Raw genomic sequence first — 27322 nt, 5'->3', positions numbered from 1 at the left:
AGGTCTCAAAACAAAATTATAAAATATAAACAGCGTGAGCAACACACACGATTCAAAAGCCTTATTTTAATATTTTCACAATTCATAAAACAATTACAATAGTGAGAATCAGTCGAGAGCTAACAGGACATCTTGTTTATAGTTAAGTTAGATTAATAGTTTCGTTACCCTCAAAATGACGTACATTCATATGCATATTTATGAGACTATTACGCGATATGAAGCTTTCATTTTAATAATTTGATTTGCTTTTCTACGATTTAGGGCTAATTAGTCCATTTTTATGTTACTGAACTTCTATGAAGAAAATGTGTTAGGCCTATTATAATATATTACATTTATATAATATAGTGATTACTGTAAATAGATAGTGAATGAATAGGCCTATGCATCATGACAGTTGACTGTCGCATTTATGACGGTAAGAAGATAGATTACATATTTCCCTAGGTTAACTTAACCCTCTAATAATATCTCGCTTTCAAAATAAAAGAAAAACCATTCTTTTTTTTCCTATACACACAAAAAAAATATAAAAAATCGAGATTCAAACCGATATCGTACGTGCTTATTACGTAATTCATCGTTACGTCATAAATATGCATATTCATGAACGTCATCTAATGAGGGAACGAAGCTTGTGTTAACCTAATACAAGATGACCGTTAAATTTTGATTTTGTTAATACATTAGAAGATTGTTCAAATATCATGTAAAAAATAAACAATTTTAATCAGAAAATAAGGGAATTTAAATACTGTAATTCTCTTCTTTAGGTGTTTAGAAGAGAATTTATATCTCATCATCGTAGTTTGGTAAGAGGTGCGTTGTTATGCAAATGAGTTTATGCGGGTGTAGTAGGGAAGATGGTATTGTTAGTAATTCGCGGTCAAACGCCACACAGCTAAATTTTGATTTTGTTAATCTATTTATACGTGTATTACGTAATTCATCATTACGTCATAAGTATCATATTAACCTTGCTAACACCAAAATGATCAGTTAGCTCAGTCGTCTGAGCGTCGTATGTCGTGGGTTCGATTCCCATTTAATATCTTTTGTTCTTTCAACCTGTATTTTTGATGTTGTAAATTTTATGTTTAGCGCCCTCTATTTTCAGAAAATTGGGAACAAATAAAAATAATTATAGAATAGGTTTACATATGAGGAGGCCTAGCCTAGAACATTTATAAAGATGCCAATGTCTGACCAATTTCGAAATTTGACTAATTCAGCGCCTTGTTTACGTTAAATCAAAAACATGAGAAATTTTTATTTTTATTAAGAAATGACATTTCAAAACTTTCTTCCTATGTCATTCCATTCAACCGCAAGAAGAAGGAGAAGTATCACACGCTCTTTAAGCCCGTCACCTACAGACAAGAGAACACATCTCCATCCACCGGGTATCCACTGGTAAGTCTGGCTATAAATCTGCAATACGGATAGGATAGGAGGCCTAGCCGAGGCTAGGCCTATACCGTACTACCAGAGTATGGATTATTCTAGCCTAGTAGCCTGTACTATAACCATCATCACGAAGCTGCATATTAGGGTAAGATTGTTTGTAAGCATAGTTCTGTGTAACGTACAGTAGATTTTAATTAATACAAAATTAAAATGTTCTTTTTGTGTTGTTTTGTTGTGCATGAAAAATGCATAGGCCAGTTAGGCCTATAGTACAGGCCTCCTAGGCCTAGTATAGCCTAGGCATATTAGTATACAGGCCTATAATTAATAATAATAACATGTCTATATAGGCCTAGTACTAACTAGCCTATGTTTATGTACAGTAACTCCACAATGTGTGTAATTTTAATGTCTTGTTTTTCTCTTAATTCTCTTTCTCCACCTCCCCCAATACAATAAATTTAGATAACATGATTACAACAACTTTGAACACTATTTAGTTTTATTGTGTTTTTTTTTAGTTAACAACTGTAATTGTTTTATGATCTTATGATTAGGCTCTGTCTACACTATTAAACTTTATGTGACAAAAAATGTGATGTATACTGTACCCATATATGGACATGATAATGTCATCACTATCATATTTTGGGCACATCACACTTTTTTGTCAAACTAGTTTGATAGTGTAGATAGAGCTTTAAAAATTAAGTTGGTGTTTTTGTTTCACAGTTTTGTTTCTATTTTCAGAAAGAATAAACCAATTTGAAGATGGCTGATTTACAGGCCACTATTGAGTTGTCTGTGGAATTGTCCAAATTTCATAATATTGACCTGTTTCAAAGAGGGTAAGTCCCTTTTATAATTAATGTACTGTATTTTATTTATTTTAATACCATACAGAAAAACAAATACAGATAAGCAATAGAAAATAATTTGTAAGGTACCAGCGGTAGCCTTCTAAATCATATTTAATGAGGGTGATCCATCCAGCAATTGCTGATCATTAGGGACCCTCAGAGGTTCACAAGACAAACAAGATGCTCTACATAAACAAAGTCTTATTACAAGTCTTTGGGAGTGACTGACTTACATGTGACTTTTGATTGGTTAATTTCACCTGCCTTTCAGAATTACTTTATTGCGCCGTAAACCATTTTTATGGACCTTTTCATATTTTTTTTTCTAAATGATTTCTGTGCAATGTAAGGTGGGTGACATTTTGCATGTACAATATAGTCTGCACCTCTTTTGTGTCATGTTTAACTGTTTACTTTGTGGCAAATTGTTCGAGAGTAGAACAAAAGAACAGTCTAACCTTTCAACTCATAAAAATATAAATACTCATAAATAATAATATACTTATTTGAATAAATCCAAAGGCAAATTACTGAAAAAATGACAATGCTGTGGGTACCAATGGCTAGATCTCAATGGAGATAAATAAAATAAAATAAGCACTGAAAAATGACAATGATGTGGGTATCAGTGGCTGGATCTCAATAGAGATACAAATAAAATAAGCACTGAAAAAATGACAATGCTGTGGGTATATCAGTGGCTGGATCTCAATGGAGCTACAAAATAAAATAAGCAAAAAGCTAAATCAAAAATAAAGTAAAACAGCCAGAACAATTAATAGCAGAGCTTTCGGGCAACACTAGCCCTTCATCAGTGCAAGTAAGAGAATTGGATAAAATAATAATAATAATATAAATAATTATTATTGTATTCAAGCTTCCTGTTTTCTTATCATTATTGAAAGGCATTAACGTCACTTTTATCTAGCCAACTGACTGCAGTTTAGTGACATTTGGAAGAGCACCAACTTTGTAAACTGTCAAGTCTATCACATTGTATTGACAACATCAATATGTGTGGGCATAGTGAATCAGAATATTTTAATTTATTCACGCAAACACAACTATAAAATATCTACTGTATCTACTAATATTTAGTGTTGATTATTTGAATGAAAATCTTATTAAACGATATTAACCTTTGTATGTTTGTTGTTACCAATTGTTGCTAATTGTATGGCAGGCATCTATGTGTGGAGTGTCATAAATAATCGCAGTGGTTTCGGGAGAAGGTTACACTTGAAAATTTCCCCCTGGTGGGGAACGGATAATGATTTAATGTACATAAAGAATTGCAGTAAATGTTACTGTTTGTGTCATCCTCAATATAGTATGGAAGAAAAAAAAATTGACATTACAAAGAAAAACATAATAAAATTAAAAGCAAACAAAAACAACATAGATATCCATCTCCTTATAAATTAAATAAAGGTTCATAAAAATGTATTCTAATCTATAACAATTTCATGTTTGATTTATAAAAAACAAAACAATTTTTTTCTTCTTAAAAAATAATCAGTTCATTAATGACTATATTATAAAATATAAAATAAAATATGTTCTTTTATTTATAGATTTTATCATATGAGAATGTATCTGAAAGTCCCACCAAGGTCACCTTTCAAGTATGATGTTACGTTGCCACGCCAATCAGGTAGGTACTCACTACCAACAAATAATCTTAAGCTCTGTCTACACTAACTAGTTTGACAAATAAAGTGTGATGTGCCCAAATATGGTAATGATATGCCCAAATATGGTATTGATATGATATCATCATGTCCATATATGGGCACATCACATTTTGTTGTCACATAAAATTTGATAGTGTAGACAGAACTTTAGTCAGTGTGCGAGCACTTTTAGCTGTAAAATTCTTCTTTGTTTTCCATATACAAAGTCACCATCATACTAAGTAAAGTTTCAATTAGAGTTCTCTCTCCACTGCTATTATAATGGTCTTTTTGTTTTTCGTGTTTTTATTGTTCATGTTTAAATTTAAGGTTTGAGGGCCTTGTACATGTTTTGAGTCACCCTCATTAATAAACAAAGTTGAATAAAGATTTGGACAGGTTTTTATTGTCAATTTACTTATCTTGACACATTTTCCTATGTTTTACCTGTAAATTCTTAACATTTTAAAATAATTTTTTAACTAACATTAACATGAAGGTGGATAGATTTGATCATTTTCCCTTTTTATGAAATTTGTTAAGAAAAAAGTTAAATACAGTAATTAATAATTATAAAAAAAATTAGAGTCATAATCAAAATAGACTCTAAAGTAGAAGAAATTTGATTTAATGGTAAAAGAAAAGCAATTGAAAATACATTATCTTAAGAAAAACATAAAATAAAATTAATTTATTCTATTACTGTATATTCTACTCCTTGCCAAATTAAGAGTACTGTATGATGATGTAATATTTTTCATGAATAACTTTCACCTGCATGCAATTCATTTTGACACAGTTTCCTGTTTTTATACATAAATTACAAATGATTGCTTTCTTAATTACAGTCGTTTTAATTTACAGGCAATAAAACATGAATACAAGCTTAGTGATACATGGTTTTCTAACGCAGTACATTCAACTACTAATGATTATGATACAAACACATTCAACAACAATACCAAATCATTTTATTTAACCATGCATCTCATCATGTTTGTAAAACAGACAGTAGAGACACCCCACCCCCCCACCAATTGGGACGTGCCTATTATTCAAGGGGACATCCTAAGGGGACACCCTTATTCAAGGGACACCCCTATTCAAGGGACACCCCTATTCAGATGACACCCCTATTCAAGGGACACCCCTATTCAGATGACACCCCTATTCAAGGGACACCCCTATTCAGATAACACCCCTATTCAAGGGACACCCCTATTCAGATGACACCCCTATTCAAGGGACACCCCTATTCAGATGACACCCCTATTCAAGGTACACCCATATTCAGAGGACATCCCTTTTCAGAGGACACCCATATTAAGGGGACATCCATGTTCAAGGGACACCCCTATTCAGATGACACCCCTATTCAGTTGACACCCCTATTCAAGGTACACCCATATTCAGAGGACATCCATGTTCAAGGGATACCTATTAAGGGGACACCCATATTCAGGAGACACCTTTATTCAGAGGACACCCTTATTAAGGGGACATCCATGTTCAAGGGATACCTCTATTAAGGGGACACCCATATTCAGGAGACACCTTTATTCAGAGGACACCCTTATTAAGGGGACATCCATTTTCAAGGGATACCTCTATTAAGGGGACACCCATATTCAGGAGACACCTTTATTCAGAGGACACCCTTATTAAGGGGACATCCTTATTAAGGTGACACCCATATACTGTATTAAGGGGGACAACCTTACAGGGATACCTTACTAGGTCCGAAAGGTGTCCCCTTAAGGGGTTTATTTTGACTGCCTTACTTATTTACTGTAATGACATTACAAATGCTTTTGCTTTGCTTGGTATAATTTTATATAATCACTTATTTTTTAGTGAATATTTTTGTTTTTTAATATGCAGGTTGGCTATTTTAAGACCTGAATAAACATTTTTTAAATAATTACCAGGAAATTGGAAATTGATATTATAATAAAGAGTGTTTACTGTATTGATGCATACATATTGACATGATGATGGGAGGAATAGAGGTGATTTGAATTCAAATACTATAATAATTTGTTATCAATCATCTTGAAATACAGTAATTTTATTGGGATCCTAATATTATAGGAGAGAATTTTTATCTTTTTTTGATTCGATCCAATAGACCAAACATACTAAAATTGGTACTTACAATTACATAACGCAGTTTTTTTATCGTAAAATATTTTTTATTTTTATAACAATTTTTTATAGTACGTGCATATTTATGATATTTATTTAATATGTGAATGAGAAAAATGAAGGAACAAAGTACCTACAAAGAGAAGAAAAAAAGGTATTAATTTCAAGTATTGTATATCAGTGGGCGGGTCAGAGGTGTATACTGTGAATTTATATTCAGATTGATAAATGATGTGGTACAGTAGAGTGTTATTGGTCTGATGACACCAAGCTGTTGAATTTCATCATTCCATACTGTGCTTTTCAATACATTACAATATACTACTTACACTCACTAAATCATAATATTCTAGATTGAAACCTATCCTAGGTTGCCTTAGGGAATTAAAATTATGAGTGCTACTGCTAGTGAAGATTTGCAATGTAATTGGCATTTATTTGTCTGCTGACCATGTATCAAGTGTGTATTCACTGTGCTTGAGAGATAACTGAATACAAGTTATAGGATTCTTGAAGCATGTCTCTTATAATGGCTGATCTATTTGTTCATCACTTCTAAGTATGCTAGGTTGAATGGATTCATAATTAAGGACAAATAAATCCATTTCTTCCATTCTTTAGTAAATTACACAGCTTTTTTCAATGTTCAGTCATTAAATCATTTTAAATTGGAAGACAGTCCCAGCAATAATGTTGAAATAATGATTGGACTATTTGGCCGGGCTTTTAAAATTGTATAGTATTTAGTTATTTTTATGTATAGATTTTACTGAGATCTGTTTCATTAGATTGAACCACCAGTACTGGTTTTAATAAAGCTCTGTCAACACTCTCACAATACTCAGTACTCAGTACAGCTCTGTATCAAACTTGATGTGACAACAAATATGATGTGATGGACATGATGATGTCATCACTACCATATTTGAGCATATCACTACCATATTTTAGCACATTACACCTTTTTTGTCTGGACAGAACTTTAGTAAGGTAGAATACAAACACATAGACAAAGTGTATTGGTTCATTTGTCAATCTTGGTTTGCTAGACATATGAGTGTAAATTGCACATGTACAAAATGTCATTTTATAATATTAGTAGTCAATGGTTTATTCGGTCTGCTGGTCAGTGGCCATTAAAATCCCGAAGATAACCTATGAAAATTTACATTTCATAACAAAATGATGGCCAGTAAAATTGAATTAGAGCCAGATAAGATTAAAGAGGTCCCTCATCTTAAGTTTTGGTCACAATTCTTGGGGTTAGGGCTAATATTTATTATTTAATAATATTAATAATATTTGTTTATATTAATATTATATAATTTTTGTCATGATCAATATAATTTCCATTTTCTTAAATGGGCAATTCCACGGTAACGGAATTACAATTCACACAGATTTTCGGCCTTTTTTAACCAACCCACAAGATCTGGGTAAGCTTTGAATAATAAATTTGATATGTGTGTGTAGTACACATACTTACTAATCTAAAACAGTCTACTTAAAAAAAAAAAATTACAATGTCTTGATATTCTGGTAACTTTTATTTTGGTAACGGAATTACACAGAAAATTGATAATTCAATTTTTAACTTGAAACATGAAATTCCGTCTGAATACTATAAACAACTGAAGATTATGATTGGTATAACAGTGTAGACATAAGATGTGGCTAATTTATTAATACAAGTTTACTTCGGATATTTTCATAGTTTATCTGCATTTGGTTAGTTTTGTCTGGTAACGGAATTACATGACATGGTAACGGAATTACGCGTCTGATTATTGATTCGAATAGAACATCAAATAATAATTTTTTCTATGTATTTTAGTGTTCTCATGGAACTTTAACAATAATTGATGTCCATTTAAACCAGATTTTATAAAAATCATCGCATGAATTCGTTGGATCTACCTACTATAATAATAAAAAAAATGCGCCTATCTGTGGTTCACAGAGCTTAGTCAATATATGCATGATCTGTCCACTGTATTTAAGTCATCTACACTATAACTAGAAACAAAATGTTCCAAATTTAAAAATGTTAACAAATTGAATTGTGAAGCTTAATTTTCATTGTCATGTTCAAGAGCCTGGCCAAAATTTCTCTAATATTATTCTGGCCGAAGTGCCTAAAACTACTCACTTTAAGCTTAGATCGTCAGTGTTATCAGTATTGAAGTTTAACTAGCTGTTGTATACACTGTACTACAGCCATCATCAAAATAATCATTATTAAATATAAGTTTATTCACTACTGTCATCAGCTTTATGACTATCAACCTTCATCAACCTATTTTGATTCAGATAGATCCTTAAAGTGGTGCCCGTATAGGGAATGAATTTGAATGATTTTAGCATCGATCGGAAATATAGTATCTAGGCCTACCGTATACTGTACTATGACTCTATATACTATGGATTTGTTTTGGAATTGGATTCATTATTTATAATTAATTGTTGATTCGCTACATTTAGAAACAATTTATACAGTACTAAGACATATGTAGTGAATTAAGGTATATTACTTTATACATAACCCAATGTAATTCCGTTACCATGTAATACCATTAATTTATACCAAAATTTAATTATGTTACCCAGGCTTTCTAAAAAAACTAGAGGAGACATAACTGATTACTGATAATGATATTGGTTTGAGCATACCTAGTATTAGGATAATATAAAAATAATATAAGCATTGGTTAGCTCATAGTAAGTATGTTTTATAAACGTTTTAAGTGATTTTGTGCATCAATAGTAAATTTCTACTATAAGTGACTCCATGGAACTGTTTTGGCCACTAGGAATTGGATTTATTATAAATAATCAATTAATTGTTGATTCCCTTCACTTAAAAACAATTTTATGTGATTACAGAGACATTTATAGTGAATTAAGATACATTATTTTATACCTATACCCCCATGTAATTCCGTTACCAAATGTAATTCCGTTACCAAATGTAATTCCGTTACCAAGTTTTCTACAAAACTAGAGAAGACCAAACAAAATGTGTAATTGATATAGGTAAATGGACATACCTAATAAGAGAATTTAAAGTAACTCAAGTTTATAAGCATTGGTTAGCTCACAGGAAAACTTTAATCAATTTTTTGGTAACGGAATTACAAACAAATTTACTAGAAAATAAATGATTTCTTATAGAAAGTGGGAGATGCGACATGAAAATTTATATAAATATTAGTGTTCTAGAGACCATGAACTCAAATAATTAGAATAATTAAAGTCAACAAGGGTTGAGTTAAGTACATAGTTCAGGATTGTCTAATTTCAGCTATTTTTTCAGTGTCAAATTTTAAATTACACATTCGACAAGGAAAGCAATTTTTGAAGAAATGTGAATTAATAAAACAAAAATTTTAGTTGGAACTAAATTCCACACATATTAGTAAACAAAAAATAACACTTAAGTGTAGGTTCATGTAGATTTAAAAAATGATGATTTTGGTCTTCCAATGGGGAATTGCCCAAATAAGAATTGAAGAAAATAAGAACAGATTTGTAATTTTGTATCGTGTATTTTTCCAAAAATGACAAGGAAAATATCTTTCTTGTATAATTAAAAGAAAATTAAAAATAACGTAGAGCATAACTGTTGGTATAAAATCAGAGCTGGTCATTTTGCTATGTGAGTAGGCTTGCAAAAATCAATAGCAATTATTTATATAACACCTTTGGTTTTTTTAGTAACTGTGTATTCTCAATCAATCTGTGATTGTAAAGCCTTATCCGGTTTCACGCCTTTCATTCAATTCCCAGGAATTAAACTAGTAAAAGTATTTAAAGGGGATTCTGGTTTTAAAATTTCTTAAATTAAATATCGTTTATTTACTATACTACAGTACTACATAAAAACCTATTATAATAATAATATTATAAACATGTCAAAAAGATAAAGTAATAACGAGAAATAAAACAAAAATTCAGCAGCTTAGAGAAGCTCATTGGCTTTTACTCATTAATATTCATGAGATCAGACTCTTTTTATATTTTTTAATTTGATTTAAAGCCCGGAACCCTCCTTTAATGAAAGTTGTCATTGGTTTCATTAAACAGAAGAACTGCTCTCTGTTGTTTAAATTAAAGTCAGTGTTTTTAAAGAGTACATGTTTTTTAAATTTAGATTAATTAATTTATAAATAATAGATTTATTTTAATTAAATAATTTGTTATTAACAACAGTAATTGTGGTAGAATGAGGACATTGTGCACAGGACTGTTTAGTAATTACAATACCCAGCCAGGTGACTAGTAAATGGAAAACTGTATGCAGTTTATATACAATATTTTAATTTTCTTTGTCATCTACTGATGAGCAATTTCCATTTTCTTGGATATTATTAAAGGAATTTTGTATTAAGTATTAATTTGAATGTAGAAATCACTGACAAATTTTGTGGCAAATTTGTAACAGTAACATTCATGATATATGTATAAATGAAAAGGATGGTGTGCTTAGTTAACTGTAGACAAGTAATTGTTTATCTATCTCTCATCTGTTTTTACTGATAATTACACAGTAACATCTGCTCATGCTCAGTGCATTAGTAGCCAGCTGTATTCAATGGAGTCTTTTTTACAATAACATAAACCAGTCAATTAGCTATTAGAATTTATTAGCATCAGTATTATGCCTTTAGATGTGATATCATTGTGACGAGCTTATAGTTGCTATCATAATATGAAATTATTATAAGAATATTATAATAAAAAAAGATCTTGGATTTGAACCCCTGACAATTCATTGGGGGTTGGGTAGTAAAATAAATTATTTCTAAATGGTATTTTTTTTAATGGTATATTTTTTATTTTATTTAAATGTCTTGTGGCCAAGGATTACCAATAGTAAATTAATCACTGTCCTATCAGATAGGTGGTAATCCCCCTGATACAGAGGTTACAGTATTTTGTGAACCAGTTCACCAGGGCAACCTCCCTACTCGTCTCGAATGATGAACTGGGTTCTTTAAAGTGCACATGGGTTTGTGTACACTAGACCTACGGTTTATAGTCCTTATACAAGAAGACTTGTTCCACCACCAGAACTAGGAGTGAGTCGGCCTCAAACCCTTGCCGATATTGTTGGCTCTTTAGGTATGGTAAAGGCTTCCTGCCTTAACCGCTCGGCCATTTGACTAACACCCAAAATGAAGACAAAATCGTTATTATTTTGCGTTAAAGCCGATAGAGTCGTCTGAAATCTATCATATTTCAGACATCTATCTTTTCCTTTCAATCTTTTTATTGTCATATATTTGAAATAAAACTACATTGCTGTACATTATTATGTGTTTATTCTTACAGATATTGAGATGGTCACACCTCCATGCGTATATGAAAATGTTGCAGTCAGTAAAACATTTCAAATTCTCTACAAAAATGAGGAAGTGACGTTGAAAGACGTGGCTGTGTTTAAAATTTACCATTTAGTGGACAGTAACAAGGTAAAAGTTACTTCTTTAATAGTGAGCTTTTGCTATCTCAATCGGTAACAGGGAATAATTTCGCCACTGTAGCATAGCAAAAAGCTACAAAACAACCTTTTTGCTACAGATTTTTAAAATTGTGTAGCAAAAAATACAATGCAAAACTATGTTTCTCGACTCAAAAATCAGTTTTATTATTAGCAATAATGCTAAACAAAATTTTAAAATTAAATTTTCCCCCTGGGTAAACGGTACGGCAACACATTTCTTTTTCCTTTCTGTGTACACGGTTTTGTGTTTTCGATGCGACAACCATAAGAAAATGAATTACTGTAATTATGGAATAATTTTATTTGTTTTTCCATTTTATTTCAATGTAATTTTTTCAGTGAATTGCCTTTTCATTAAAAAAAATATATTGATATATAAAATATAATATGAATTATGAATACAATTTGTTTTACCACTATCAGATAAAATGTGTGATTTTCTTTCATGCAGGTGATGTATCTGAAATGATCTTACAGTACATTTACACATTAACGTGGGCATACACACCATAGCTTATTTAGATAAGAAAATATACATTTTAATAATAATATGGTAACTTATGAACACATTGTTCTGAAATTTAACACATTTTTCATTTTTTTTTAGATTGAGGAGAGCATAAATTCCACTGACATTCAACTAATTTTGGAACTTTATTTTAGCTGCTCTGATGAGGTGTAAGTTCTGACAGTTACTGTTTTTTTCTCGATCAACTTTTATTTGTAAGAAACTCTATTCATTAATCTACTTACTTGCGTGACAAGAAATTCCTCTTGCAAGATCCTCTATTAATGTTATTGTTTCATTATTATATATTACCATTTTTTTTATTATATTGTTTACCATTGATAGAAACTAATAAAGTTGAATTATACTTACAAATGGAATCTCATGACATAACAGTTTCTAAATGGATTGATTTTTAGAATAATTTTTACTTGAACAACTTTATGCCACGATTTATTTATACTATATTATTTTCACTTCCTATAATAGTCTTCACTTTAAATTGTTTAAATGTAGCATGATACAGCCCCCCCCCCCCCCTCACCAAAAGATGTAAAAAAAAAATGGGTGAACTTAATTCTTGTTGTCATTGACAAACTTTTTTAACAGGTTATTTAATAAAAAAAAGTAGAAGATTGTAAAATAGTGTTTTTTTGTTTTTAGGCCGACAAGTCCAGACAGCTTGGAATTATCAAGCACGCGTACACTAAAGTTACACATAGATGCAGCTCGTGGACTTCACTCACATGCATCTGTTCTGTTTGATTACTTTCATCTATCAGCAGCTTCCTTGACTATTCATGCGGCTCTCCTAGGTGTCAATCAGGCCATGTTCAGGTAACGATTACAAAAACAAATGATGTTTAAAATGTCAATGGTTATTAAATCTCTGTCTACACTATCAAACTAGTTTGAAAAAGAAAAAGAGTGATGTGCCCAAATATGGTAGTGATATGCCCAAAGATGGTAGTGATATGCCCAAAGATGGTAGTGATATGACATCATCATGTCCATATATGGACACATCACATTTTCTGTCACATAACATTCGATAGTGTAGACAGAGCTTAAGTATAAGTTGAATGTTTGTGACTACCCTAGTTTCATAAATTGATGTAGTTGGATTACTGTGTTGACATGCTTTGTAGATAGTCAGTAATTATGTAAGCATCCCTCAAATGACACACATTAACTAGATGTTATCACATAAATTGTTCGGTAAGTGTGACACTAAAGTTCTTTCCCCTAGAATAACTAGGTCATAATATTGTTTTATGTTAAGTACTATAGTAACTAATAGGATAAGAATTTGTGTAATGTAGAATGTAATGTATAATAATAGTGAATTTAGTGTCGAGAGTTATATTTTGTTTGGAGTGAATTTGTAGTAAGAGTATAATGTATGGAATGAATACAGGTTTGAGCAAAAATCGCTCGTCTCGAGTGATTTAATTTACAGTTTTTTACAGTTGTATGTTTGCTATGTTTTTCAACTCTATATACATCAAGATGTGGTAAAAGATTTTTTTACATAACATTTAATAAAATATTTTCTAGTATTCCCAGACCAGTTAAGAGTGGTTTCTTTGGAAAGTTTTCTAGTTCAACAAATTCACCAACAAGACAAGTACCAATACCAAGTTTAGAGACTGTATTGTTTGGCCCACGTACCAAGTCGCCAGAGAATGGGGTAAGAGAGTCTTGTTGAAATTAATATTGGGTTCTGATTCTTGGCTACCAATCCAAGGGTCCTGGGTTCGAGTCCTATTATAGTCAGGATTGTTCCTAATGACAAATTACAACTCCACTCCCAAAGACTTGTAAGACTTTGTTTATGTAGAGAATCTTGTGGATATGTTTGTCTTATGAACAGGATTGTCACCTTTAAGAAGGATAGTGAATGAATTCGCTTATGGTTATCCTTTGCAATTTGCCTAAATACATTAAAAAAAATATGATATATTAGTAAATAGTAATAAATAGGCCATAATAATAATTAAATTTCTCATCCATAGGGCCAATACATACAAAATACAGTCAACTCTTCCGATACCGGACACCCTTGGGCTGGTCTAGTTTTCTAGAAATTTTGAATGTGTTTTTAAAATGTTGAAAAAGAATTTGGGACGTTTTGTACCACAAAAAAAGTTTGGTTTTGGGATAATATTTTGGTTATAATAATTTTTTCTGGTATTGGGAGAGAATTGATTGTAAATTACAATGATTAAAAGTGTATTATTTAAAATACATGGTAAAACCTTCAAATAGATGTTTTTTTAGAATTAATTATTATACCATAGAGATATAATATCTCTAAATTATGCATCATTACAATAACATTCTAGAATTCATCAGAGTTTTAAATACAATTTTTTTCACAAAGAATCATCGTTTAATGATACTCTATGGAACTGATAGATAGCAGGAAATTATTGAGCACACTGAAAATATTGTTATGAAGGTTTTACACTGAAAATGTTATAGATAACATAATGAATTAATAAAAGTATGAACTGTAGTAGTACATTACAAATCACAAAAAAAAACACAAAATCTTGTGAAAGCTGTATCACTGTAAACACTCTACTATCACTATCGTCATTATGACATCATCAAATAAAAAATAGCGTGCAATTAAGAATATGTTAGGTAGGTACACAAAAATATCAAATATAATATTAAAATCATTTGATCATAATCATTTGATCACAATCATTTAATCATAATCATTTGATCATAATCGTTTGATTATAACCATTTGATTATAATCATTTGATCATAATCGTTCGAACATAATCATTAAATCATAATTATTTTATCATAATCATTTGATCATAATCATTAGATCATAATCGTTTGTTCATAATCATTTGATCATCTTTATCATCAATCATCACCATCAATAATGTATTTGTTATCATATTATAATAAATATGTAATATCTTTTCAATTAACTTATGATTGGTTTAATTCCCATGTGCTCCTGCGACCATGGTGTTGATTTGTTTATATCTATTTTGTTAGCATTGAATTCTATGAAAAGCAACCCAATTAATTTCCTTGACAGCCTTGAGCTAAAAACTTGATGAATACAATAATAAAGGATTTTCAGACTGACTAAGTAATGCGAAATCATATGGGATCCCTGTTTCATTATTATTCACTGTATTGTATGAAAATATTAATCATGCCTTTTCAGACCTGCTTACATTGTTTGTATTTTTAAGCATATTTTGATTTTCACATTTTTAATTAGGTTTTATACTGTATACTATATAATCTTACTTAAATTTTCTTCAATATCTAATTTAAAATCTAAATAGAAAATTTTATTTCTGAGTTCTATAGTTATATTTTAATGATCTCGTTTAATGGCGGCCATAAATATGGAACTTAAGATTTGCAACGATAGGTCAGGTCAAACGATCGTTCGTCACCTCGACCTAGAAACCATCAAACAATTCTATGTTAAAGTATGGAGTGCAGATACACGTCTCAATGTCTCGGTATGCGCACAGTGACCTAACATGGTGTTGTTTGGTTGTCGGTCGTTGCAAATCGAGAGCTTCTTTATATTACTATATACAAATGCAATAGTCATTATTAAAACATCCTGTGATATTTGTTGACCAGAAAGTCACCAGACTGTCACGGTTGACTGCACATAATTAGCATCACCAGTTCTGTCAATTGTACCAAATGTCACTTCCACTTTGGTGTTAAACCATAACATAAAATATGATGAAACTGATATTAAGAGGTTGTCTATTAATAATATTCCAAAACAATAATTTTGCTTTTACAATACTTTACGGATGTTTGTAAGCATTTTCATCATGAATGGGAAAAATATTTTATGATAAAATTGTCAACTTTATGAAAATAATTTCCCATTTATAACTCATAAACATTCACCATGTGTAATGATGTATACATTTACAACAAGTACGGTACATTATAAATGTTGTTTATAAATGTAGAAGTAAAAAAACTGTAGCATTTTTGACTACATTAATGAAATTAGTAATAACAAACACGTCTGTACCGACTAATTGATAGATGGAGGACTGTCTTTCACCTGAGGCTAAGAAACAAGCTCTGCAAGTGTATCGTAATGTAACCACCGCTCTTCTCAAATCAAAGCGCCACCTAGCCATTAGCTTCAATCAATTATCAACATACTTACCGATTGATCAACGAATTACATTAGGTATGTATTACTTTATGTCAAGTTTGAGATTGCTGCTGGCTTGAAATTTTGGTCGCGAAAAGTCGGTTGCGTTCCTACATGTCGCGAAACCGACGTCTCAACATACATTTTTATTTGTTGTTTTTTCTTAAAGCTCAGTCTACACTATCAAGCAAGTTTGACAAAAAAAGTGCAATGTGCCCAAATATGGTAGTGATATGACATCATATGGGCACATCACATTTTTTTGTCACATCAAGTTTGATAGTGTAGACAGAGCTTAGAGTTACAAAGATTATGGGAACTAATTTTGTGCAATGGTGGAAATTATTGTTTGTTTTCAAGATATAATTCTTTAAATGGATTTTTTTATTTTATACTTTTTTATATGTTCTGTCTACTTGTCTTGGAGCAAACTATAAAATATTTGAATATAACATCATTTCTATGTATATGTAAATGACAATAAATGGAAGTATTTTTTCACTGATGAATGAATGAATATATTGTATTACAGATACTAAGTAGTATAACAAAAACAGACAACACCATACTTAACTCAGGCAGTTATCCCAAAACCAGAAGTTTTTATAAATACTAACATTTTCCAAATTTATTACCACAATTTAATGTATTCAGAATAATTGGAGAAACACACTGTGCCAGTACAATTAATTTTACACATAATAGTACTGTATATTATAGATATCTTTATTGTAAAATTTAAGAGACAAATACATTTTCTCTCAGTATTAAATTAAATTAAATCGATTGTTGAAACAAATTTAATTGAAAGAAGACAACTTGATAGCCTGTAGGGCCTATAAATACTGTATTAATGTTTATATTCATATGATGTATTGTTGATCAATAACGTTATTTATTCTATTTCAAAAGATGATTCTGATTATGAAGAAAATCTAGAGAATATGTGTGAAGTTGTTGAGGTAAATTTTAATATTGTTTTTCAAATTCATGTGACAAAAAATGTGATGTGCCCATAATATGGCCATGATGATTTCATACCACTACCATATGTATGGGTGTATTACTATTATATTTGGGTATATCATTACCATATTTGGGCACGTCACACTAGTTTGATAGTGTAGACATAGCTTTAAAATGATATTGTGACTGCTGTTTTCTGTAACATTGTTTATAAGAATTCATTTTGATGCATTTTATGTTAGAGCCTTGAATGTGAGGAGGACATAGTTGAAGCTGTGTGTTCCAGCTTTGGTCAGCTATCTGGAGAGGTAACTCTGACATGGACCCAGTATCAGGAGATTATGGTTAGCCATCAACGCATAGTGGTACATCTTAGAGACAAGTACCATCAGATGAGGGTGAGTACAGCCTTGTTCACACTGAACTTGTAAATAGTAACTTTACCCAAGGTCATTGGTAAATTTGACCATTGTTCGCACTTTGATAATGCAGTTCGTTTTACCATTCTTTTGACATTTGTGACAGTTAATTTGGCCAAATTAAATCCAGTGAAATCAAGACTTATGAGGCAGGTATCCTCAAATGAGTTTTAGGATAGTGTAGAATGTAGTTGGGTAATCATAAAGCCTTGTCTACACTATCAAACTTTATTTGATAAAAAAATGTGATGTGCCCATATATGGATATGATGATATCATATCACCACTATATTTGGACATATCACTACCATATTTGGGCATATCACTACCGTATTTGGGAATATCACTACCATATTAAGTCTGTAGCATGATATTCTAGATTCGCTCCAAACTTCTTTATGTTGTGTTTATTTTAGATACAAAGATTTTCAGAATTTTTCTTTACGACATCCCGGCCAAAGCAGATGGCACTGGCCCTTGAAGAACCAGGTCATCAGAGCACTATGGCCGCGGTCAAATGTTCCGAGTACTACTGCAAACTACCCCCACTTCCAATAGAATGCGAGGAGACAGATGGTAGATATGAAAATCAGCCAATTGTGTTTGAGGAAAAGTATTTGGATTCTGTGGCATTTGGTAGAGGTAGAGAATAGTTTAAAGATCTGTCTACACTATCAAACTTTATGATGTGCCCATATATGGACATGATGATTTCATATCACTACCATATTTAAGCATATCACTACCATATTTGGGCAGATCTATATTATTAATCTTTGATTGTATTATTTCATTTCAGGTCATGTGATTTCTGCAATGGAAGTAGATGTGGACCTACATGACTATAATTCATCACCTGACAAACAAGAGCTTATTGAAAATCAACCAGTTCAACAAAAACCATCCAAAGAAAAATCAAAAAGCATCATTGGAAGTCTACGAAAATCTGTTTTTCCATTGTGTCTTGAAAATGACGTATCCAATCACTACAAAGAGAATACATCACCTGACAATCACAATGACTCTTCAATGTCCGCATCGGTGTCATTACCTAGTTTACTATTGGACGATGTGTCCACCAATCATGAAGTACAACCTGTACCATGTGACACGTGTATACCCCCTTCAAATGGTTGTAATGAACGGCGTTGTCAGTCTCCTATCAATTGCAATGGTGAACCTAAAGAACGAAAGAAAAGTGCGTTACGTAGATTTTCTTCAGGCGGAAGGCACATGTTAAAATCGGGATTTGGCTCTAAGAGAAAGGGTAAACTAAAACATGCAATCAGTCTAGACGGACTGGAACGGTTGAGCTTTTCACCGGACCGCTTTGATTCCCAAGCTTGTTTGATTTCTTCTGGACAAAAGTTTACTCCAAGCAACGATGAGATTGAAATTAGTGATGTCTTCCTGTCATTGGTGGATGATAACTGCACGAATGAAGGTGAAACTGTGAACTTTGACCTTGAAATGCCAAAGAATGACGCTCAGGAAATACAACCAATCACCTTGAAAACTCCAGAAGTAATTTCAAATGATCAAGGTGCGAAAGAATCACGGACTAACCCTTGTAAACGCAACTTCGTTGCGCAGGATTTTTCTTCCGGAGAAACATCGTGTTCTTCTTGCTTCCCTTTTATCAGCTCTCCAGATGTTAATAATTATGCGCAGCCTTGTATTGTTAAGGAAAGACATCACGGCGAGGCGGTCGTCAGCGAGTCGACGGCAGTGGCAGTTGGAGAACCGCAAAAGTTGCACCCAGATGCTAGGTTATCACTGATGAAGGAAGATAGGAGGCAGAAAGATATGTAAGTGATTACAGAAATGTACTTGATGAATAAAATGAGTCTAATATTGTAGTGTTTATAGTAGTAATAATATAGATTAGAATTAATAGTACTATGTTATTATAATCGGTGGCACTCCTTGCTTGAAACAGGTGTATTCGTTTATACAGGGTACAAACTTAATCAAACAAATTTGTTTTGTTTTTTTTGTAAATCAACTGACGGAGATAGTTGAGATGATAAACATGAAACGAAAATGACAAAATATTTAAAACGTGTTCACAATTTTAGACTTAAAAGAGATAAAAAGATAAAAAGAGATAAAAACTTGAATGCTCACACAGCGTATTATACATTATGTTAGACTTTAGACATTGACAGTATGTAAACCATGTAGTGAATTTTAGTGATGTTTTAAGGTAATAGAATACACAGTACAGTAGTACATAAATCTGTGCTACAGTAACATCCAACTGTAATTGCATTCAACCAAAATTGAATAACATTAATAACATTATTTTGATTATAAAGTTTAACATCAAATCATTTGTATGTGTTCTTTAGAAGCTTTGAATTTGCCAAAGAAGACATAAACCGTAAGATTCGAACCACTCCATTTGAGCTGTACAGCGACTTGCCACACAGAGCATCAACACTTCCATACTTTAGCATAGCCAATGAGATTGAATATGAAGATGAAGCCATAGATGTGCATTTAATTGTATGTGTGCATGGATTAGACGGCAATCGGGCTGACTTGAGGTTGATTCGCACTTACATTGAACTTGGCTTGCCCGGAGAGAAGTTTGAGTTTCTTATGTCTGAAAGCAATCAAGTAAAGAAATGAATGTGCTATTAAGCTCTGTCTACACTATCAAACTTTATGTGACAAAAAAATGTGATGTGCCCATATATAGACATGATGATGTTATATCACTACCATATATGGGTACATCACACTTTTTTGTATAACGTTTGATAGTGTAGACAGAGCTTTAGGTTATTTTTTTTATTATTAATGTTATTATATTATTACTGTTATTGTTATATTCCAAAAAAATGCGCTGAAAATTCAAAAGCAATAATTGTGAATGTATTTTTGAACAATATTTTTTTTTTCTCTAATAGGGTGATACATTTGCAGGATTTGATCAAATGACAGATCGATTAATACGGGAAATTAGAAATCACATTGATGTTTTCAGGCTGAAACCAAGTAGAATAAGGTAAGTAATGCTGATATATTGGTTAGCTTTGACCTTACTAGAACCAAGGCATTCTAACAACAGGATGTTGAGCTCCGGAGATCAAGGGGTTTATCTGTGGCACGATCATCTCCACGTCCCTTAACAGACACCATGCGCCCTGTTGTTAGATTGCGTTACTAGAACTCTGGTTTGAAAAAATATGCAAATGATTCTCACATGGGACACTTTTTACCTCCTGACAAAAGTACTTTGCAATAGTTTATTATTAATTTATAGTATATTCAACAAGTAATTAGGCTTAGTTAAAGTAAACTTTTCATGCGTTTGCCTACCAATTTTTTTATTTTCAGATATAATATCAAAGCAACAGAAGAATTAATGCTCATTTTTTATTACATTGAATTATTTTTTTCCCTGTTATAGTTTTATTGGACATTCACTCGGGACATTAATAGTGCGGTCAGCGTTGTGTAAAGCAGAATTTGAGCCATGGCTTGACAAGCTTTATACATTCTTGTCATTGTCAGGACCTCATCTTGGACAGCTGTTTAACAGCAGTACATTGGTTAATACAGGTAAATATTTATTTGGGAATATTTGATTTGATTTACTGTATTTGCATCTCATTAAAAATACATACACAGTTTATGATACAGAAAGATACAGAGATGCAGGATAGCCCATGAAAGTCCTGATGTGGGACTTATTTCCAATGGAAAGAGGATAATAACTATCCTTCTAAAAGGTGGCAATCCTGTTCACAAGACAAAAATACACAAGATGTTCTACATAAAAAAAGTCTTACTACAAGTCTTTGGGAGTGGAGTTTGTCATTAGAAAAAATGCTTGGATTGAACTTGAACCCAGGACCCTTAGGTTGGTAGCCAAGCTTCATATAACCACCAAGCCACAACTCCACTGGTACTGGATTGTAGCCGCAGATTGAACCCCAGGATATGAGAATCATGCTAACCCACGATTTAATGTTAAATTAATAATAATTAAACTTGCTTCTACAGGTATGTGGTTCATGCAGAAGTGGAAGAAATCATTTTCTTTACTGCAGATGACACTGAAGGACCATCATGACCCTAGACAAACATTCCTGTACCAGTTGAGTGAAAAACCAGGTACACTAACATATTATATACATGATACTACAGTAGCTGATATGAGCTCTGTATGTAATATGAATAGCAAAACATAGGCCAACATCAGCAGAAGGTGACCGAAAGACCTATCAGCTTTTAAGTTCTGTCTACACTATCACACTTTACATGTAACAACAAAATTTGATGTGCCCATATATGGACACGATCAAATATGATAGTGATATGACATCATCATGTCCATATATGGGCACATCACATTTTTTGTCACATAAAGTTTGATAGTGTAGACAGAGATTATAAACAAATTATTGGTAAGGTTCTAAAATTGCTGTATGATTTCCCTAAAGTTACATTGATGTGTTTTTGCATGTTTTTTATTTTCAGGGTTTGCTTTGTTTAAGAAGGTACTGCTTGTTGGTTCATCACAGGATCGCTATGTTCCACTGCATTCTGCCAGGGTAGAAAAATGCAAAGCTGCTGTCAAAGACAAGTATATATGGGGTAAGAATTTAGTGAGTGAGTGGCCGAGCGGTAAAGACAGTGGAACTGTAATCCATAGTCATAGTATCGGCAAGGGTTCAAGGCTCACTCACTCCATGGCTCTGGCGGTAGAACAAGTCTTCTCGGATAAGGAGACGAGTAGTTCACACACTGAGCCACTGTCGCGGACAGATGTAATGGTTTTAGGTGCTAATGGGTATATGCTTACCAACGATATATTTGTGATACCACAAATTCTTATTAAAATCTTGAGTTATCTCTTTATTTTGCCAATTATTTCTATTAAATCATATCTATTAAATGTGTTTCTAAATTGTATTGTACCCAAGTAATTTGTCAGATGTTTTTGCCCTACTATGACGTAGTCCTGATATTGTACCCAAGTAATTGGTCAGATGTTTGCCCTACTCTGTCGTAGTCCTAATATTGTACCTGCTTTGCATTTTAGGGACAGTGTACAACGAAATGCTAAACAACATCATGAAACCAATAATAGACAATCCAGAGGTTGAGCTTGTGCGTTATGATGTCCATCATGCCTTGCAGTCGTCAGCAAATTCACTCATTGGTCGAGCAGCTCATATAGCCTTCTTAGATTCTGACATCTTCATTGAGAAATTCATGACGGTATCTGGGTTAAACTATTTTAAATGAGCTGATTTCTCATTTTATATTCAGAATTGTGAAACCAGTGTAATATTTTAAGAAGAGAAAATAATTTTAGCTATGGTATATTATATTATAAATGCTTGTTTATACAATTTGGAACATAGCTACTGTAGAGTTTGGATTACTGATATGCGCCAACTAGTAACTGATTGCGCCATTTTGTAGCCAAAATACTACATCCGTATGCGCCATCTTGTAGCCAAGGGACAACTTCTGTATTGCTATATATGGCTTTGTCTCAATCAATATATTTTTTTAGTCTGATAGGATTATGAACTTGAAATTTGTAAATAAGTTGAAATTTGACAATACTAAAATAATGTTATTGTAATATATTATGCGTGACTTAAGGTGCTTGTATGATGTACATACCGTAGTATGGTAGAAATATGCTGTGGTGTTTAGGTTTAGAGTAACTAGAGAGTAAAGCTTGGTTCCTATGTGAATTCAACACAATGACGTAAGAGCAAGTTGACCAATCACTAGCAACAGTTGGTTGATCCAAAGCGTCATGATTGGTCAAATTTCTTGTGGTGTATTTATGTCCTTGCGTTGTGTCCAAGTGGGAACCAGTCTTAAGAATCCAAGAATTAATCTAGTTCATTTTGGTCAAGTATGTGTTACAAAAAAATCTGCCCCCAACCCTCTAAAATGATCACATTTTGATAAAAGTTGAAACCTTCACCACTCAAATTATTATTATTATTATTATTATTAACACATCTGCACAACACATGAAAGAGGCTCATAATTGATTTTGTCCTTTCCTCTATGGTTACATATCATAACTCCGGATGATGTTTTCTGTATTTCCTTTTGGAAATGCATTACTCAAACCTAACTTGACTAGTGTTCAATCGCCAAGCAAACCTTTAATACGACCTTTGACACAATTTTAAAAAGTATTATATAGTTAATTTTAAATTTGCTGAAGCTCGATGCTCATTGGCTGAACAGTTGAATAACCTTTATTGCTATTAATGCAATTTTTATCCACAAATGGGTATTTCACTTGTAGTATTATTTACATTGGCATTTCAAAACATATTTATTCATTACCATATTTATTGAGGGAGCCAATCCAGTTTCTGTGTACAGTATATGTGGCAGAGAATTACTTATTAATTTAAAACAATAATATAAAATCATTTAATTATTATATCATGGAGTAAAGAATAATAATAATAATCTTTACTCCATGGTTATATTAACTTATTGTGCTGTAAAAGATTACTGCACCAAGAACTAAAGAATGAAGGGGGAAACATTAACCAATGATTTTGATCAAGCTAGGTAGTCACTTTTACAAATTGCTGCTGGGCCCAGGTCACAGTTAGGGAGTCAATTACAGATATAATCCTATTGTAAATCTTGTACTGTATTATAATCTAAAATCATAATAAGATGTTGCTATACCATCTATGTAAAAATAATGTAAATGAGTGTAATTTAGTGTAGTATTTTGCTGAATGTGGTTACTCTGTCCATGAATAATAATAGGTTATTTTAAAATATATTTGTAAGCTTGCTATGTATTCTCTTGAATTTTCAGTGCCTTTTATATTTAAAGTTCAAATATTTTTGATGCATTTATTTCTTGATATATAATATAGTATTGGTTTCTAAATATCAAATTATATAATAATTAAAATTTGCGTAAAACCTTTGTGTTTATTATTATTATGGTGGTAAACTTGAAATATGACCTTATTTGAAGTGTACTTAAATTCCTTTTTGTTTCATGCTATTTATAATGGTGGTTGTAATTCCAATTGATTTTAATTTATAATATGAATTTCAATTGAAATATTTAATTACAGTATTGTTAGTCTTTAAGTGCAATATACGAGTGTAGTGATTGTATTTAAGTCAAAATAAATTGATAACAATTTAAGTTTAGCATTTGTGATTTTTTTTTTGCACTTTTATTCAATAACTTGGGTAATTTGTGTACAAATGTGAATGCTCATGAAGATGAGGTGTAGAAGATGTCAGTAATGTTGTAATTATATTACTGTGATGTTGAAATCAATATTTGTTGAATTGAAAAAGAAATTTTAAAAAATAAAGAACAGTTATTAACACTTTTGGCGCTCCATATGTAATGTAGTGCAGATATTATAGAGGGCGCTATTTGTTTATTAACGAACGCACATGTGAGAAGAAGAAATGGACGAAGTTTACTGCGCCTCTAAAGAATTTTGTCCACGTTGTGGTACAATTCTTCCATTTCCTATAAAAGGAAGTGTTATGATATCATGTAGAAATTGCTCTTATGAAACAGATGCAAGAGGTTTGTATAATGTTTTACCCTTGATTCTACTTGAGTCTGTGTGGTGAGTGATTCGTGAGCCTGCTCCCAGCCAGACCCGCAGACCGTCCAGCAGTGCTGATAATCGATTGGTGGTGCCAGAGTCAGAAGGTCGTTTCGCCCTAGGCGAATACCCATGTATTTAAATTAATGTAGGCCTAGTTTAAAACACTTTTACTTTGTTTACGTAAAGTATATTAAAGGCCGTGTCTTAAACGTTTTTGAAAAATATAATAAATAAAAAAATATTGAATTAAATTAATTCTAAACAATTTAATTACTGATCCACTTTTAAATTCAATACTGTGTCTGAAACTGAAAGACTAGCCTAGACAGAAATAAAAAATGATGTTTTGATTGTTTCTGCAGAAGAGTTTAAAAATGTTGTGTATCATACGCACATCCAAGTCAACACTCGCAAAAATCCAACGGCAGCAGCTGAGCCAGTAACAAAGAAAGATTATGGAACATTAGTAAGTATTAAGCTCTGTCTACACTATCAAACTTTATGTGACAAAAAAATGTGATGTGCCCATGGACATGATGATTTCATTTCATTATTTATTTGGTCTATTTAAGTATATACAAAACAAAAAAAATGAAATTGGGGAGACCAGGGTCAACCTAAGTGAACTTAATCACTGTAGCTGAGCCGGTTGACCCAACCCCAAAGTCAGTTTACACATAAAAGACAAAATACAGTTACAGCGAATCAAAATGAATATGATGTCATATCACTAACATATTTGAGTATACCACTACCATATATTGGCACATCACACTTTTTTTGTTACATAAAGTTTGATAGTGTAGACAGAGCTTTAGATCTCAAATTTATCTGAAAATATGTTTGAAAATTCACTTGATTTGAAAGTCACAATAATAATGTTTCACCTTAATTAAAAGTCACAAAATAAAGACAAAAATGTACTAATCAATAATAATTTATTATTTTTTTGCAGATTGAAAGAACTTGCGTAAAGTGTGGTCATGATAAACTTCATTTTCACACACGTCAGACGAGGTCAGCTGATGAAGGTCAGACAGTGTTTTATTACTGTCCCGAGTGCAAGTAAGTAAACAGCGGACAAACTGTCAGAACGTGTCGTGTGTACACAACCTTATTATTTATATCGATCACAATTACAATTTAACTACAGTTACAATGTCTTTATTATCATTAATGTGTTTTATCTTTTCAGACACCAGGAAATTGAATACAGTTGATGTTTTTCTACTTCATTTTCATTTTTGATTTACTGGATACATTTTGGTGAAATATAAACTTGATTGGAGACTTCATTGCCATTGAAATATTTTGAGAATTAAACATTAAAATGATGTTGAAGTCATCAAAAAACAATGTATACAGTACACACACAGAAATAAAAACGGAAAACACAGTAAATTCTCATTTGAAATTCAAGTAAATACTGTATTAGACTGTGTCTGTGGTGAAACATCCATTGTAGGGTGCTGAGGTAAATGAAGTACCATTGAGGACCACTGACCAGCCATTGGTAAATGAGGACTGTACCACTGGTCTGCCATTGGTAAATGAGAACTGTACCATGAAAGTACCACTGGTCTGCCATAGGTAAACGAGGACTGTACCATTGAAGTACCACCATTTCGGACTGCAGAACCATTTCGGTGTGCTGAGAAATTTAGCATTTGAGAACATTAGTTTTGGTAGTGCACACAAATATTTAACAATAATAAAAGTTTTGTTTATATTTTTGGTTTCATTTTTTTTTTCATTCAAATTTTCACCTTGCTTTTTCTAAAAAACTATGAGATTTGGTGTCATTAATACCGTAATATCATTCTGATCATTAAATGCCTATGAAAGTTTTATGCACTTTTAGCCTTCCATTGTCTAAGATTAAAGAACATGCTTGTATTGACTGGAGGAGTGATCTTGCATTAAAATCTTCTCTTTTAGACTATCAAATTATTAAAGAAAACCCCTGCCTAGAAAAATATTTACTTGAGCCATTAGACTTCGAAAGCGCAAGCATAAAATCTGTGGAAAGAAATGGAATGTTTCACATTAACAGACAGACAGTACATTAC

The 27322-nt window shown here is 31.9% G+C and overlaps 2 protein-coding genes across 4 annotated transcripts in view; both read left to right on the top strand.

Annotated features, from left to right (window-relative positions):
- Positions 1–1194: 1194 nt before the first annotated feature.
- LOC144854804 (protein FAM135A-like) lies at positions 1195–24716 on the top strand. Its single transcript, XM_078712792.1, has 18 exons — positions 1195–1416; positions 2161–2258; positions 3845–3924; positions 11420–11559; positions 12199–12269; positions 12763–12936; positions 13657–13789; positions 16159–16309; positions 17186–17235; positions 17482–17637; positions 18075–18300; positions 18458–19466; positions 20010–20280; positions 20574–20671; positions 21077–21228; positions 21673–21783; positions 22150–22266; positions 22715–24716. Exons 2-18 carry the CDS (start codon positions 2182–2184, stop codon positions 22918–22920), a joined length of 3222 nt encoding a protein of 1073 aa, XP_078568918.1. The 5' UTR covers positions 1195–1416; positions 2161–2181; the 3' UTR covers positions 22921–24716.
- Positions 24717–25074: 358 nt separating this feature from the next.
- LOC144854835 (DNA-directed RNA polymerase I subunit RPA12-like) overlaps positions 25075–27322 on the top strand; it is a 100585-nt gene continuing 98337 nt past the window's right edge. For 2 of the 3 annotated variants that reach the window (XM_078712826.1, XM_078712827.1), the window contains exons 1-4: positions 25075–25228; positions 25616–25719; positions 26209–26318; positions 26449–26519. In XM_078712826.1, coding sequence (XP_078568952.1) covers positions 25105–25228; positions 25616–25719; positions 26209–26318; positions 26449–26473 — 363 coding nt within the window. In that variant the 5' untranslated portion in view covers positions 25075–25104 and the 3' untranslated portion in view covers positions 26474–26519. Of the gene's footprint in view, positions 25229–25615; positions 25720–26208; positions 26319–26448; positions 26983–27322 lie in introns of those variants that run through there. The other variant, XM_078712825.1, reaches the window with a different exon arrangement.

This window comes from Antedon bifida, chromosome 10 (genome assembly GCF_963402885.1).
Source record: "Antedon bifida chromosome 10, ecAntBifi1.1, whole genome shotgun sequence".
Lineage (NCBI taxonomy): Eukaryota > Metazoa > Echinodermata > Crinoidea > Comatulida > Antedonidae > Antedon > Antedon bifida.
Note: the sequence above shows the minus strand (reverse complement) of the source record. Positions and strands in the feature narration are given on the sequence as shown.